This window comes from Pristiophorus japonicus, chromosome 1 (genome assembly GCF_044704955.1).
Source record: "Pristiophorus japonicus isolate sPriJap1 chromosome 1, sPriJap1.hap1, whole genome shotgun sequence".
NCBI lineage: Eukaryota > Metazoa > Chordata > Chondrichthyes > Pristiophoridae > Pristiophorus > Pristiophorus japonicus.
In genome coordinates this window covers 469,985,552-470,003,076 of record NC_091977.1, presented here as the reverse complement: position 1 = coordinate 470,003,076, position 17,525 = coordinate 469,985,552, and the positions used below count along the sequence as shown (strand labels likewise).

The 17,525-nt window shown below is 44.2% G+C and overlaps 1 protein-coding gene across 1 annotated transcript in view; it reads right to left on the bottom strand.

The window, feature by feature from the left end:
- LOC139268496 (neural-cadherin) overlaps window positions 1-8,227 on the bottom strand; it is a 306,309-nt gene extending 298,082 nt beyond the window's left edge. The window contains exon 1 of the mRNA XM_070886774.1: window positions 7,225-8,227. Within this exon, the coding sequence (XP_070742875.1) occupies window positions 7,225-8,227 (1,003 nt within the window). The remainder of the gene's footprint in view (window positions 1-7,224) is intronic.
- Window positions 8,228-17,525: the final 9,298 nt, after the last annotated feature.

The window sequence follows — 17,525 nt, the reverse complement described above, 5'->3', positions numbered from 1 at the left end:
TTAAAGATGTAATAGCAGCGCATTTGGAAAGCAGTGACAGGATCGGTCCAAGTCAGCATGGATTTATGAAAGGGAAATCATGCTTGACAAATCTTCTAGAATTTTTTGAGGATGTAACTGGTCGAGTGGACAAGGGACAACCAGTGGATGTGGTGTATTTGGACTTTCAAAAGGCTTTTGACAAGGTCCTACACAAGAGATTAGTGCGCAAAATTAAAGCACATGGTATTGGGGGTAATGCATTGACATGAATAGAGAACTGGTGGCAGACAGGAAGCAAAGAGTAGGAATAAACGGGTCCTTTTCAGAATGGCAGGCAGTGATTAGTGCGGTACCGCAAGGTTCAGTGCTGGGCCCCCAGCTATTTACAATATACATTAATGATTTAGACGAAGGAATTGAATGTAATATTTCCAAGTTTGCAGATGATACTAAGCTGGGTGGCAGTGTGAGCCGTGAGGAGGATGCTGAGAGGCTGCAGGGTGGCTTGGACAGGTTAGGTGAGTGGACAAATGCATGGCAGTTACAGTATAATGTAGATAAATGTGAGGTTATCCACTTTGGTGGCAAAAACAGGAAGGCAAAATATTATCTGAATGGTAAACGGGGATGTGCAACGAGATCTGGGTGTCATAGTACATCAGTCATTGAAAGTTGGCATGTAGGTACAGCAGACGATGAAGAAGGCAAATGGCATGTTGGCTTTCATAGCTAGGGGATTTGAGTACAGGAGCAGGGAGGTCTTACTGCAGTTGTACAGGGCATTGGTGAGGCCACACCTGGAATATTGTGTACAATTCTGGTCTCCTAATCTGAGGAAGGACATTCTTGCTATTGAGGGAGTACAGCGAAGGTTCACCATACTGATTCCCAGGATGGCAGGAATGACATTTGAAGAAAGACTGGATCGACTAGGCTTATATTCACTGGAATTTAGAAGAATGAGAGGGGATCTCATAGAAACATATAAAATTCTGAAGGGATTGGACAGGTTAGATGAAGGAAGAATGTTCCCGATGTTGGGGAAGTCCAGAACCAGGGGTTACAGTCTAAGGATAAGGGGTTAGCCATTTAGGACCAAGATGTGGAGAAACTTCTTCACTCAGAGAATTGTGAACCTGTGGAATTCTCTACCACAGAAAGTTGTTGAGGCCAGTTCATTAGATATATTCAAAAGGGAGTTCGATGTGGCCCTTACGGCTAAAGGGATCAAGGGGTATGGAGAGAAAGCAGAAACGGGGTACTAAAGTTGCATGAACAGTCATGATCATATTGGTGCAGTCTCGAAGGGCTGAATGGTCTACTCCTCCAACTATTTTCTATGTTTGTATGTTTCTATTGTCTCTTTAATGAGACTTGAATTTCACAGATTAATGTTAAATTATTGGCTAAGTTATGAGTGGACCAAACCGTAACCCCTTTATAGAATCATAGAATGGTTACAGCAAGGCGGCCATTCGGCCGGTCGAACCCTTCCAAGAGTGCTTCAGCTCGTCCCACTCACCCGTCCTTTCCCCGCAGCCCTGCAATTTTTCTCAGGTATTTATCCAACTCCCTTTTGAAAGCAATGATTGAGTCTGCCTCCACCACCCTTTCAGGCAGTGTATTCCTAACCACTCGCTGTGTTAAAACGTTTTATCTTATGTCGCCTTTGGTTCTTTTGCCAATCACCTTAAATCTGTGTCCTCTGGTACTCGACCCTTCCGCGAATGGGAACAGTTTCTCTCCATCTACTCTGTCCAGATTCCTCATGATTTTGAACACCTCTATCAAATCTCCTCTCAATCTTCTCTGCTCTATAGAGAATCCCAGCTTCTACAGTCTATCCAGGTAACTGAAGGCACTCATCCCTGGAATCATTTTTGTAAATCTTTTCTGCACTCTCTCCAAGGCCTTCACATCCTTCCTAACGTTTGGTGCCCAGAATTGAGCACAATACTCCAGTTGAGGTCAAACCAATGTTTTGTATAGGTTCATCATAATTTCCACGCTTTTGTACTCTATACCTCTATCCATGAAGCCAGGATCCTGTAAGCTTTTTTAACTGCTTTCTCAACCTGCCCTGCCACCTTGCAATGATTTGTGCACATATACCTTTAGATCTCTCTGTTTATGCAACCCCTTTAGGATTGTACCCTTTAGTTCAGATTTCCTCACCCCATAGAAGAGTTCATGTGTTGGATGTTAAAATCACTGTAGGTTAGCAGACTTTTGTGGTACAACTGCTAAATGTTTTCCACCTGTAAGATCAGGTATGTGGCATTTTCAATGTGAGCGGCGTAACAGAGTCACCATCGCCTTGTATTTACGGGCCCCGACACCATCTTAGTGCAGAGAGACTCCTTACTGACACCCCACACGGAACTCCAGTGGAACACTGACCCTCCCAATACCTGCCCCCAACCAAGCCTCGGTCCACCCACCAACAAGGGCGTTACTTGGTGCCCAGATTGCAGCCAACATCTCACCATAGGCAATTAGGCTCATACACCAGTGTCTGGTCTCCAGTCGTCTTGGACCCCTTTGCCACTGGACCAAGACCTTGCTCAACTAAGCCCGTGTGGTAGCTGGTGTGCAACAGCTACCTCACGTTAAAAGAACTCACGCATAGGCATCTTCCACTCCGTTAACATGAAGATCGGGAGCTGGAACGTCAGGACCCTCATGGATAACTCCAACAGCGACAGGCCGGAACGCCGCACCGCCATCGTTGCCCGGGAACTTAGATGCTTCCCACACTCCCTTACCCTTAACAACTGTCTGTCCCACCTGTGGCAGGGACTGTGGCTCTTGTATTGGACTCTTCAGCCACCTAAGGACTCATTCTAAGAATGGAAGCAAGTCTTCCTAGATTCTGAGGGATTGCCTATGATGATGATGATTGTTATTTACAATGGAACAGCAGGCAAGACAAATTTGGGAGAAGAAAGGTGAACAGTTTAGATACCACTTCACACAGAGGGCGGTGAATATATATAGAATATACTGACCATGAAGTAGTGGAGTTAGACATTTTCAGTAAATTCAAGAGGGAACCGAATAAATGCTTGACACAGAAATGGATTGAGAGGTATGAGAGATTAATACATATACATTATAACTTAATTCTAAACTTTCAAACCATTATGATTTAGCTTCCAAATCCATAGGGTCCCAAATAACAATGCATGTTTGCTTATTTTATTTTAAGTAAATAAGAAATACAACAAACCATATCCATCAGTTTAGAGCTGTTTAATCCAGTCATTCCAATGTTACCAATCTACCAGCAAGAGAAAGTAAATGTGTCCGGTTAGAACAAGAATATTTGGATATAATGAGCGCATAATATAGTGAGTAAGAGTTCCTCTTCCTCCACTTTCAAAAATATGCCAACAGTGAGTAGTAGTCATGACTATTGAAGATCATTGAATAGAAAATAAGTTTGCTACAATAAATACAAAACCTTATTTATCATGTTTTTGTCACACTTTTGTGCCATCTTTTTTCAATATAAATTCCTGTCCACATTTATAATGGAAACTACCTATGTAAAGTTGTTACACTGTAATTATACCCACCTACTAGTGATGGCTCTTAACTCCTCTGTTTTTATCTCAAAACTCCACAGCAGGAGAGAATATAAAATATTATATTATATAAAAATATGGATAAAACTTAAGATTTAAAAAAATGGAGATGAAATTATATATTATTACCTACATTTTAACAGTGACTCATCATCATAGGCAGTCCCCCGGAATCGAGGAAGAGATGCTTCCACTCTAAAAATGAGTCCTTAGGTGACTGAACAGTCCAATATGAGAACTACAGTCCCCATCACAGGTAGGACAGATAGTCATTGAGGGTGAGGGAGGGTGGAACTAGTTTGCCGCATGCTCTTTCCGTTGCCTGCGCTTGATTTCTGCATGCTCTCGGCGATGAGACTCAAGGTGCTCAGCACCCTCCCGGATGCACTTCCTCCACTTAGGGCGGTCTTTGGCCAGGGACTCCCAGGTGTCAGTGGGATGTTTATCAGTGAGGCTTTGAGGGTGTCCTTGTAACGTTTCCTCTGCCCACCTTTGGCTCGTTTGCCGTGAAGGAGTTCTGAGTAGAGCATTTGCTTTGGGAATCTCATGTCTGACATGTGAACAATGTGGCCTGCCCAGCGGAGCTGATCAAGTATGGTTAGCGCTTCAATACTGAGGATGTTGGCCTAGTCGAGGATGCTAATGTTGGCGTCTGTCCTCCCAGGGGATTTGCAGGAACTTGCGGAGACATCATTGGTGGTATTTCTCCAGTGACTTGAAGTGTCTACTGTACATGGTTCATGTCTCTGAGTCATGCAGGAGGGCGGGTATTACTACAGCCCTGTAGACCATGAGCTTGGTGTCAAATTTGAGGGCCTGGTCTTCAAACACTCTTTTCCTCAGGCGGCCGAAGGCTGCACTGGCGGCAGTGTTGAATCTCATCAATATCTGCCCTTGATAAAGAGACTCCAGAGGTATGGGAAATGGCCCACGTTGTCCAAGGCCGCGCTGTGGATCTTGATGACTGGGGGGGCAGTGCTGTGCAGCGGGGACAGGTTGCTGGAGAACCTTTGTCTTACGGATGTTTAGTGTAAGGCCTATGTTTTCGTACACCTCAGTGAAGATGTTGACTATGACTTGGAGTTCAGCCTCTGTATGTGCGCAGACACAGGCGTCGTCCGTGTACTGTAGCTCGACGACAGAGGTTGGGGTGATCTTGGACCTGGCCTGGAGATGGCGAAGGTTGAACAGGTTCCCACTAGTTCAGTGACTACACTTGTAATTAATTGGCTGTAAAACACTTTGTTACATCCAGAGGTCGTGAAAGGCGCTCTATATAAATGCAAGTTCTTTCTTTATCTGCACACCATGATCCAATTTTCCCCTGACATGTAACCCCACATCATCTGAAGACTACAGTTAGTCATAATTCCCTGCATGCATCACAGATCAACTAGCATATGATTAAATAGAGGGTGCACAATAGGGATACGGAGTTCATTTCACAATGAAGAGCTGTTAACAAAACCAAATGAATAGGGCAGCAGTGAATTATAGAGATCTTTCTCAGTAGCATCAATTGTTCCCTTATGCGTATCATGCTTATACGCAGCTATAGGGAGAGCTTAGTTTGAAGTGTGATCATTTAATTTTTTATTGAGTTTTAAGACCTTAATACTGTACCATAGTGCTAGATCTAACCATGTGGTGAATGGATGGTTTGACATTCCAATGAGACACCGACGAAAGGGTTGCCAAATCAGGCAGCTTGTCAATGTAACAAAACATAAGGATTGCAACTTTGGTGCCATCTACTGCTGTGTAAAGTATTAAAAAATCTCCATTAATATGTCCAATTAAAATAATTCATTACTTCAATACACAAAATTGTTTTGGTATTAAATGTTACTAGAGCAGCTTGTAAATATATTTACAATGCTCAATGAAAACATATTAGTATAGTGTATCATTAGCACCCTCACCTTTTCACCAAATTCAAAAATAGGTTCCGAAAATCAGTCATGGAAGTCAGAACACTCTTTTCCCTCAGGACATCCGAAAGCACTTTACAGTAGCGTAGTCATTGTGGTAATGTAGGAAATGCGATAGCCAATTTTCACCAAGGAAGGTCCCACAAACAGTAATGTGATAATAACCAGATAATCTGTTTTTTTTATATTGATGTTGATTGAGTGATAAATATTGGTCAGAAAACCAAGGAGAATTTCCTGCTCTTTGAAATAGTGGCATGGGATCTATTACGTCCACCTGAGTTTAACTTCTCATCCAAATTACTGCACCTCAGACTGTGCAGCACCCCCTGAGTACTGTCAGTCTAGATTTTGAGCTCAGGTCAGGTCACTAGAGTGAACCCACAACCTTCTGACTCAGAGGCGAGAGTGTTATCAACTGAGCCATGGCTGACACCTAAGCTTACTTACGCTAAGGTATGATTATGCAGGTGCCAAGTATCAACCAGTACTTCACTCAAGTGATATTTTTTCATGTGAACCTTGATAGTGACTGCCAGTAGGCTATTTGACCCTAGAGGCAATGTATATACCTGATGTCCACATATGCAGAAATTACAGGATAGTAATTAGGAGTGAGATCCCGACTTATTCCCCCCCCCCACCCACCCACCCCTCTTCCTAGCTCAGTGGTGCTGAGACAATTTGTAGTTCCCTCTATGGCTGCACAGACCAGGAAATTAAACTGGAACCTGCTGGTCTGTATGGTTCACGACCACAATGGCCAATGCCATTAACCACCAATCTCTAGAATAGACTCTTATGAAAGAATCAGACTATAAGTCTTGAGTTGAAGCAATGTGGTTTTTGTATCACGGAGACAAAGAGAGCAGTGAAACTGCGGCTTAGCTTTAAAGAACTGAAAGCGATTCGGATTTTTAGTAGTAGTACCATACCACCTGGAGGAGATGGTGTCTCACTGCTTCTTTCTTCACACCAGTTGCAGTATAATTGCTACTCAATGCCTAGGTAAATTGAGGCTTTTCTGATGGGCTTTTGATTCAATTTAAAGTTATTGTTCAAAGAGCTTTTTAAACTTTAAAATGGTCACTACAGGTGCAGACTGATGAGCAGAGCTCTCCTTTGCCTGATTGAAATGTGTGGCAATGGACAGTATATGCTATCCACCATACTCTGGTGTCCCTGGAAAATTGCCAGAATTCTAGATCCGCTGTTATCTAAATATGTTACATTCTGTGCTCCGCCCCTTGTCTAATTCCAGATGCAATTGACTGAATTTAAATCTCCATTTAGAAGACATTGAGCTGACAATGACTTCACTACTAAATCACAAAATGTGTGTGGCTAGTTAACTTATATTTTTCCTACTCACAAATTAAGTTCCTTCAGCCATTTAGGTCTCACTTTCTGGAACTCGCTCCCTCAATTTCTCCACCTCCCTTTTCTCCTTTGAAACACTCTTCAAAACCCACCTATTTGAGCAAGCTTGTGGCCACCCCTCCCAATCTCTCCTTTATTGAGGGTCTATTTTTCTCAGGTCTCGGCGAGGTGCCTTGGGATGTTTACTAATCAAATGTAAATTACCCTGGTTGTACTGGAATTGAGATTTGCCAATAGAGAGAAAAAGTTCAATTCGCAGGGTGATAAATTTCACATGTCTGGAGTGCAACAAAATCTTCACTCAGATATCGGGTAATACTTAGGAGGATGCGAGGGTCGCTTACCTTTCTCATTGTTGACTTTGACCGTTATCTGGATGGCCGATTTGCCGCGAAGTCTCTTCGATAAATAAACTCTGCCGGAGTCCCTCTCTATCTGCACGGGGGCATCCACTGGGGCGATCACTTCGAACCACCGTCCTTCAAATTCCCAGTCGGGGATTGTGTAAATGACATTTCCCATTTTGTCCTCCTCAGAGACAGTCACCGAGTGAAACGTCGCGTCCGGCGCTGAGCGAGTTGCTCTCCTGCCTTCAGGAACCCCCAGAGCCCTTGGTTTGACATTCACCAGGACTGTCAGAGGGTCAGTGACCTGGGCCATCAGACCTTTATCCTGGGCATAAACTGACAGGTAGAGGGGCTCCATCCCCATCAGAGAGTCCACGACCAGGATCTGGCCAGTCCGTGGAACCACGAACAATTGCGGGATCTCCGGAAAGGAGTGATAGCGGATTTCAGCATTCCTCCCTTCATCTTGATCCGTGGCGGTCACTCGGGCGATCTCTGATCCCACAGGGATCATTTCGTCCACGTCCACCCTCGTCGCTTGCTCCGAACCGAACACCGGTCTGTTGTCGTTCACATCGCGGACCCGAACTTGGACCAAAGCCGTGCTGCAGTCCAACCTGTCGGGGCAGCTGGTCGCCGAGAAGCAGCGCAGCGACAGGACGTAGTGCCATCTCCGCTCCCGGTCCAAAGGTGCTGCGGTTCGGAGCAGGACGTTGCCATCGCCGTGGTGATGGTAGAGCTGGAAAACCGAACCTGCTCCGTCCCCGCCCAGCTCAATCTGCAGTCTGGCCCCGGCAGGGTGAAGCGGGCAGACCCGGTGGCCAGGGAGGCTAACGCCGCTCACTTGGGTGCCAGGTGGAGAGCTTTCAGAGACGTGGCCGTAAAACACCGGTGTGGCGGCAGAGGAGCCGGAGTCCCACCGAACCACAGAGAGCAGCCACAGAGAGCGAAAGAGGAAGGAAGGCGCCCCGAGATTGTATCGGCTATCAGGGAGATGCATGACCGGCACCCCAAAGCTTGCAAACTAAAGGTGCAGAAATTAATATTCTTATTACCGAATTAACTTGAGGCGGTAAAATGCAAAAGGAATATTTATCATAAAATAATCTCACAAACACCAAGGGCGACTGTTTTAAGAACAAGAGCAGCTCTTTCTGCCGTTTGTATCAAAGGCTTCGGACGCTCCTGTTTGCGCCTCCCGCTCCCGGGGCAGCAGCCGAAGCAGGTTTGGAGAAAGCCCAAAGACGCTGCCCGCTCCAACTTTCATTCAATCAGCGCCAACCCCACCGGGCCACGCCCACTCGCATCTTCAACCAATTGGAGCGCCGCGGGGGCGGGATCACAGCGGCATGGACCCCGCCCGCTCGACAACGTCTCCAATCAGAGGCCGGTGAAGTGTGCCCGGCCCCGTCGAGGTGAAAGGCACGTGGTTCAGGCTGAGCGCTGCAGTCAACCCAGCAGCAGGATTTGTGGTACAGCCACGCGAATATACAGACTGTTGGGGTGAACAACCCTTGTTTTATTTTTAAATCACATTTGTAAAGCGTTTCAACATCAACCCGAATAAACTATGAAATATAATGAATATTTTTAAATTATAGAAAAGCAAACTATGTTCTTAATTATTTTATTTATAATTTAAAAACATCAAACCTGTCGATAAACATGATATTGGGGTAATGTACGGACGTGGATAGAGAACTGGTTAGCAGACAGGAAGCAAAGAGTCGGAATAAATGGGCCCTTTTCAGAATGGCAGGCAGTGATTAGTGGGGTGCCGCAGGGTTCGGTGCTGGGACTGCCGATATTTACAATATACATTAATGATTTAGACGAAGGAATTGAATGTAATATCTCCAAGTTTGCAGATGACACTAAACTGTGTGGCAGTGTGAGCTGTGAGGAGGATGCTAAGAGGCTGCAGGGTAACTTGGACAGGTTAGGTAAGTGGACAAATGCATGGCAGATGCAGTATAATGTGGAAAAATGTAAGGTTATCCACTTTGGTGGCAAAAACAGGAAGGCAGAATATTATCTGAATGGTGACAGATTAGGAAAGGGGAGTTGCAACGAGACCTGGGTGTCATGGTACATCAGTCATTGAATGTTGGCATGCAGGTACAGCAGGCGGTGAAGGTGGCAAATGGCATGTTGGCCTTCATAGCTAGAAGATTTGAGTATAGGAGCAGAGAGGTTTTACTGCAGTTATACAGGAGCTTGGTGAGGCCACACCTGGAATATTGTGTTTAGTTTTGGTCTCCTAATCTGAGGAAGGGCGTTCGTGCTATTGAGGGAATGCAGCAAAGGTTCACCAGACTGATTCCCGGGATGTCTGGACTGACATATGAGGATAGATTGAATCGACTGGGCCTGTATTCACTGGAGTTTAGAAGAATGAGAGGGGATCTCATAGAAACATATAAAATTCTGATGGGATTGGACAGGTTAGATGCAGGAAGAATGTTCCCGATGCTGTGGAAGTCCAGAACCAAGGGTCACAGTCTAAGGATAAGGGTAAGCCATTTAGGAGCGAGATGAGGAGAAACCTCTTCACTCAGAGAGTTGTTAACCTGTGGAATTCTCTACCACAGAAAGTTGTTGAGGCCAGTTCATTGGATATATTCAAAAAGAAGTTAGATATGGCCCTTACAGCTAAAGGGATCAAGGGGTATGGAGAGAAAGCAGGAAAGGGGTACTGAGGTTGAATGATCAACTATGATCTTATTGAATGGTGGTGCAGGCTCGAAGGGCCAAATAGCCTACTCCTGCACCTAATTTGTATGTTTCTATAAGCAAATATTACAGTTCCATAATGCCACTGATTCTATTAAATGACTGTCGTGTCTGCAATGGTCATGGTGTCCCTCCAGTTCAGTGGAAATAATCAATGGTGATTACCTATTGAAGTTGTATTGGATAGATTATCTTCATATCCATCTGGATTGGTCATTCCAATAATGATGGTCGCTGCAGTGATGATTGGTCATATTAACTGGCCATTAATCTATTAAGATTGAAATTACCCTTTGTAATGGTCAGTAATGAATCATCATCATCATCTGCGAAATCAAGGAAGACTTGCTTCCATTCTAAAAGTTAGTTCTCAGATGACTGAACAGTCCAATACGGGAATTACAGTCTCTGTCACAGGTGGGACAGACAGTCGTTGGAGGAAAGGGTGGGTGGGGAGTCTGGTTTGCCGCACGCTCCTTGCACTGTCTTCACTTGATTTCTGCATGCTCTCGGTGACGAGACTCAAGGAGCTCAGCGCCCTCCCAGATGTTCTTCCTCCATTTAGGGCGGTCTTTGGCCAGGGACTCCCAGGTATCGTTGGGGATGTAGCACTTTATCAAGGAGGCTTTGAGGGCGTCCTTAAAATGTTTCCTCTGCCCACCTCAGGCTCGCTTACCTTGTAGGAGTTCTGAATAGAGCGCTTGCTTTGGGAGTCTCAGGCATGCGGACAATGTGGCCCACCCAACGGAGCTGGTTGAGTGTGGTCAGTGCTTCCATGCTGGGGATGTTAGACTAGAACACTGACGTTGGTGCATCTGTCCTCCCAGGGGATTGGCAGGATCTTGGAGACATAGTTGGTGGTATTTCTCCAGCAATTTGAGGTGTCTACTGAATATGGTTCACGTCTCTGAGCCATGCAGGAGGGAGGGTATCACTACAGTCCTGTAGACCATAAGCTTGGTGCCAGATTTGAGGGCCTGATCTTCGAACACTCTTTCTCAGGCAGCCGAAAGCCGAATATCAAACTAGCAGCACAGGATTTTAGAGAGACAGACTGAGACATTTTGAGCTGTTTTGCCAGCAAAATGTTCAAACAGTTGGTATATATCACGGTAACTCGGAGTCCTAGACCTTTTCTGAAGGTAATTTGCAAGTATATAAGTAAAACCGATACAATTTTCAGCGAATGCAATTTCATATAACGAACACTCCAACCGTGTCATTGTTGAAAAGTGCAATGCTGTGATGCAATTTGCAGCAAGAATAAACCTAATTACGTTTCTTGCGTTGCACGTAACCTTATTCTGACAAAATATTATTGTTTTCCCTTCAGTGACCAAGACCTCCATTCATGGGAAGGAAGAGAGAAAAACAGTGTTTAGCAATATAGGTGGAGGGGGACGTTATTACACGATCTGGTCTCCTTTCATTTAATTTAAACTCTGAGCTATCCCAGGATCAAATCTCACACAGATTTGCTGTGCTCTGGCGGAAGCCGATACAACAATCCCTCAAATCTACTACAATTTAGAAACAATTTTCTGAAGACCCGGCAAGGTCTCATTTTCATTTTTGAGGGAATTTTTTTTATCCTCAGTTGAACTAATCTCGAGTTACACGACGTGTGATTTTCTGTTTTTTGCACTGCATGCTATTTTGGTTATGGATGAAAAATAGCTGTTGCAAATCGTTTGTCTGAAGCATCAAAATTGCACATGCAACAACCTTTCTTCGTAAGCAAAACTCAACCAACCGATGGAAACGCTCTAGGTTTGTAAGAACGTTACAGTCATGACAAGGTGCCCAGTTTTGCAAAACGCCACATTAAAAGTAAAGAATTTTATGAAGGAATTTATTCCCCTTCCTCCATTACGTGTTTAAATTACAGATTGCAAACTACCTCAAAAAATGAATGCTTCATTATGACAGGGAAGAAGTCTAATAAATTTGCAGCAAGTAAACCCAAGCAATAATTATTTTCCGTTGAAGTGGATAATGGATAAGTAAATTATAAGCCAATAATTCATTTTTTTAAAGTAAAGCCTAATGATACTCAAAGAGCATAACTAAAAGTCGCTTAAAAGATATCTAATGTTGATTATACACTGTAAATATGTATGAATCTTCCTCTTGCAAGTCAAATTGTTTGACACGCAAGTTTTCCAAATACTGTGATAGAGATACAGCGTTAACAGCATTTCCACATTTCATGAGGACTGAAAAGAATTACTTGACAGGATCTGTAGTATTTTTAACTATTAAGTAGATTACAGTATATATATACACATACACTAGTCACATGGTAAGTTGGAGATAGAGGAAGGATGAAGGAATGGAGAAGGGTAGGGAAGAACAATAGAGATGGGGAGAGGGAGAAGGCGAAGGCAGGAGAAGGAAGATGGTGAGCAGGGAGGGAGAAGAGGGACAAGGAGGCCAGTGCACACTATAGGCGAAAAATTCGGGGGCTTTACACACTTATTACTGCCAAAAAAAAAATCACAAAAAGAGGGCAACCACCACTCTTTTGCCAGCTAGTGTTGGGTCCTGTGGCGTCCTCCATTTTCTTAGGCCCGGCAGCACTGCCGTTAAGATGTCGGCCCAAGTCAGCATGGATTTATGAAAGGGAAATCATGCTTGATAAATCTTCTAGAATTTTTTGAGGATGTAACTAGTTGAGTGGACAAGGGAGAACCAGTGGATGTGGTGTATTTGGACTTTCAAAAGGCTTTTGACAAGGTCCCACACAAGAGATTAGTGTGCAAAATTAAAGCACATGGTACTGGGGGTAATTTATTGATGTGGATAGAGAACTGGTTGGTAGACAGGAAGCAGAGAGTCGGAATAAACAGGTCCTTTTCAGAACGGCAGGCAGTGACCAGTGGGGGTGCCGCAGGGTTCAGTACTGGGAACCCAGCTATTTACAATATGCATCAATGATTTAGATGAAGGTATTGAATGTAATATCTACAAGTTTGCAGATGACACTAAACCGGGTGGCAGTGTAAGTTGTGAGGAGGACGCTAAGAGGCTGCAGGGTGACTTGGACAGGTTAGATGAGTGGGCAAATGCATGGCACATGCAGTATCATGTGGATAAATGTGAGGTTATCCACTTTGGTGGCAAAAACAGGAAGACAGAATATTATCTGAATGGTGACAGATTAGGAAAAGGAGAGGTGCAACAAGACCTGAGTGTCATGGTACATCAGTCATTGAAGTTTGGCATGCAGGTACAGCAGGTGGTGAAGAAGGCAAATGGCATGTTGGCCTTCATAGCTAGAGGATTTGAGCAAAGGAGCAGGGTCTTACTGCAGTTGTACAGGCCTTGGTGAGGCCACACCTGGAATATTGTGTTCAGTTTTAGTCCCCTAATCTGAGGAAGGACATTCTTGCTATTGAGGGAGTGCAGCGAAGGTTCACCAGACTGATTCCTGGGATGGCAGGACTGACATATGAGGGGAGACTGGATCAACTGGGCTTGTATCCATTGGAGTTTAGAAGAATGAGAGGGGATCTCATAGAAACATATAAGATTCTGACAGATTGGACAGGTTAGAGGCAGAAAGAATGTTCCTGTTGCTGGGGAGTTCCAGAACCAGGGGTCACAGTCTAAGAATAAGCGGTAAGCCATTTAGGACCGAGATGAGGAGAAACCTCTTCACTCAGAGAGTGGTTAACCTGTGGAATTCTCTACTGCAGAAAGCTGTTGAGGCCAGTTCATTAGATATATTCAAAAGGGAGTGAGATATGGCCCTTACGGCCAAAGGGATTAAGAGTATGGAGAGAAAGCAGGAAAGGGGTACTGAGGTTGAATGATCAGCCATGATCTTATTGAATGGCGGTGCAGGCTCAAAGGGCCGAATGGCTTGCTCCTGCACCTAATTTCTATGTTTCTATGTATTGCCCTGCAAAGTAAAACGAGGAAGTGGTGATGTCAGTCAGCGTACAATGCCAACTTATCACTACGGTGAACATAGACCGTTGCGCTCAGTTCAGCGCTGGGTCCTAAGCTCGCCAGGTAACCATGTAACCCCAGCATGCAAGCAGACTCACAGAGGCACTGTCAGCACCTCTTAAATACGACACACACATCTTTCAGGTAAGTTGGCTTTAAGCTTTTGACTGCTTTTTAAAAACTTTACTTAAGTAGTGGCTTGCTGCAATAAATGTTACGTTTTTTAAAAATGTATTGAGAGTGTTGCTGGACACTTACAAGGCCTTGGATGGTAAAGGAAGGCCTCTGAGAAGACGTAGAAACGTAGAAAATAGGTGCAGGAGTAGGCCATTCGGCCCATCGAGCCTGCCCCACCATTTAATATGATCGTGGCCGACCATGCAACTTCCTGCTTGTTCTCCATACCCCTTGATTCCTTTAGCTGTAAGGGCCACATCTAACTTCCTTTTCAATATATCTAACGAACTGGCCTCAACAACTTTGTGGTAGAGAATTCTCTGAGTGAATAAGTTTCTCCTCATCTTGGTCCTTATCCTTACTCTGTGATCCCTGGTTCTGGACTTCCCCAACATCGGGAACATTCTTCCTGCATCTAACCTGTCCAATCCTGTCACAATTTTATATGTTTCAATGAAATACCCTCTCATTCTTCTAAATTCTAGTGAATATAAGCCTAGTCGATCCAGTCTTTCTTCATATGTCATTCCTGCCATCCCAGGAATCAGTCTGGCGAACCTTCGCTGCACAACCTCAATAGCAAGAATGTCCTTCCTCAGATTAGGAGACCAAAACTGTACACAATATTCAAGGTGTGGCCTTACCAAGGCCCTGTACAACTACAGTAAGACCTCCCTGCTCCTATACTCAAATCTTCTCGCTATGAAGGCCAACATGCCATGTGCCTTTTTCACTGCCTGCTGTACCTGCATGCCAACTTTCAATAACTGATGTACCATGATACCCAGGTCTCATTGCACCACCCCTTTTACTAATCTGTCACCATTCAAATAATATTCTGCCTTCCTGTTTTTGCCACCAAAGTGGATAACCTCACATTTATCTACATTATACTGCAACTGCCACGCATTTGCCCATTCACCTAACTTGTCCAAGTCACCCTGCAGCCTCTTAGCATCCTCCTCACAGCTCACACTGCCACCCAGCTTAGTGTCACCTGCAAACTTGGAGATGTTACATTCAATTCCTTTGTCTAAATCATTAATGTATATTGTAAATAGCTGGGGTCCCAGAACTGAACCCTGTGGTACCCCATTAATCACTGCCTGCCATTCTGAAAAGGACCTGTTTATTCCGACACTCTGCTTCCTGTCTGCCAACCAGTTCTCTATCCACTTCAATACATTACCCCCAGTACCATGTGCTTTAAGTTTGCACACTAATCACTTGTGTGAGACCTTGTCAAAAGCCTTTTGAAAGTCCAAATACACCACATCCACTGTTTCTCCCTTGTCCACTCTACTAGTTAAAGCCTCAAAAATTTCTAGAAGATTTGTCAAGCATAATTTCCCTTTCATAAATCATAGAAACATAGAAAATAGGTGGAGTAGGCCATTCGACCCCTCCAGCCTGCACTGCCATTCAATATGATCATGGCTGTTCATTCCCTCAGTACCCCTTTCCTGCTTTCTCTCCATACCCCTTGATCCCTTTAGCCATAAGGGCCATATCTAACTCCCTCTTGAATATATCCAATGAACTGGCATCAAAAACTCTCTGCGGCAGGGAATTCCACAGGTTAACAACTCTTTGATTTGGACCGATCCTGTCGCTGCTTTCCAAATGCGCTGCTATTACATCTTTAATAATTGATTCCAACATTTTCCCCACTACAAATATCAGGCGAACCAGTCTATAATTTCCTGTTTTCTCTCTCCCTCCTTTTTTAAAAAGTGGGGTTACATTAGCTACCCTTCAATCCATAGGAACTCTTCCAGAGTCTATAGAATGTTGGAAAATGACCACCAATGCATCCACTATTTCTTGGGCCACTTCCTTAAGTACTCTGGGATGCAGACCATCAGGCCCTGGGGATGTATTGGCCTTCAATCCCATCAATTTCCCTAACACAATTTCTTGACTAATAAGGATTTCCTTTAGTTCCTCCTTCTCGCTAGACCCTCGGTCCCCTAGTATTTCTGGAAGGTTATTTGTGTCTTCCTTAGTGAAGACAGAACCAAAGTATTTGTTCAATTGGTCTGCCATTTCTTTGTTCCCCATTATAAATTCACCTGATTCTGACTGCAAGGGATCTACTAATCTTCACTAATCTTTTTCTCTTCACATATCTATAGAAGCTTTTGCCATCAGTTTTTATGTTCCCTGCAAGCTTACTCTCATACTCTATTTTCCCCCTCCTAATTAAACCCTTTGTCCTCCTCTGCTGAATTCTAAATTTCTCATAGTCCTAAGGTTTGCTGCTTTTTCTGGCCAATTTATATGTCTCTTCCTTGGATTTAACACTATCCCTAATTTCCCTTGTTAGCCACGGTTGAGCCACCTTCCCCATTTTATTTTTACGCCAGACAAGGATGTACAATTGTTGAAGTTCATCCATGTGATCTTTAAATGTCTGCCATTGCCTATCCACCGTCAACCCTTTAAGTATCATTCGGCAGTCTATTCTAGCCAAATCATGTCTCATACCATCGAAGTTACCTTTCTTTAAGTTCAGGACCCTAGTCTCTGAATTAACTGTGTCTCTCCCTTTTAATGAAGAATTCTGCCATTTTATGGTCACTCTTCCCCAAGGGGCCTCGCACAACAAGTTTGCTAATTAATCCACTCTCATTACATAACACCCATTCTAGGATGGCCAGCTCTCTAGTTGGTTCCTCGACATATTGGTCTAAAAAACCATCCCTTATACACTCCAGGAAATCCTCCTCCATCGTATTGCTACCAGTTTGGTTAGCCGAATCTATATGTAGATTAAAGTCACCCATGATAACTGCTGTACCTTTATTGCACGCATCCCTAATTTCCTGTTTGATGCCATCCCCAACCTCACTACTACTGTTTGGTGGTCTGTACACAATTCCCACTAGCGTTTTCTGCCCTTTGGTGTTCCGCAGCTCTACCCATACAGATTCCACAGGAGACAGAAAAAAGCCGCAAATACTCAGCAGGTCAGGCAACATCCATGGAGAGAGAAACAGAGTCGATGTCTCAGTTCAAGATGCTGCCTGAACAGTTGAGTATTTCCAGCATTTTATTTGCTGTGATTTCAGATTTACAGGATCTGCTTTCAGAGGGAAGAGGAAGGCGCTGAAGAGAGGGAAACAGCCGAGGGGAAACAGAAGAGGAGGAAGCAGAAGAGGGGGGGAAGCACAAGGATACAACCCAGACAGCCCCTTTTTGACTGGGATATTCGGGATGGAATCATCTGCCTGCTGTCCCAGTAACCACAGCCCCAATTCCCCTTTCAACATTAGTCCCACACCTCACCTACCTTACCTTCCCTCTGTTACTGACCATCACTGCATCCTCTTGGCCACAGTGCTGAAATAAAAGCCACCACAAAGCAAACTTTCCATCCAATTTTATACATCTATCCATCCAATATGACATCAAGAAGTCAACTCATTACCTTC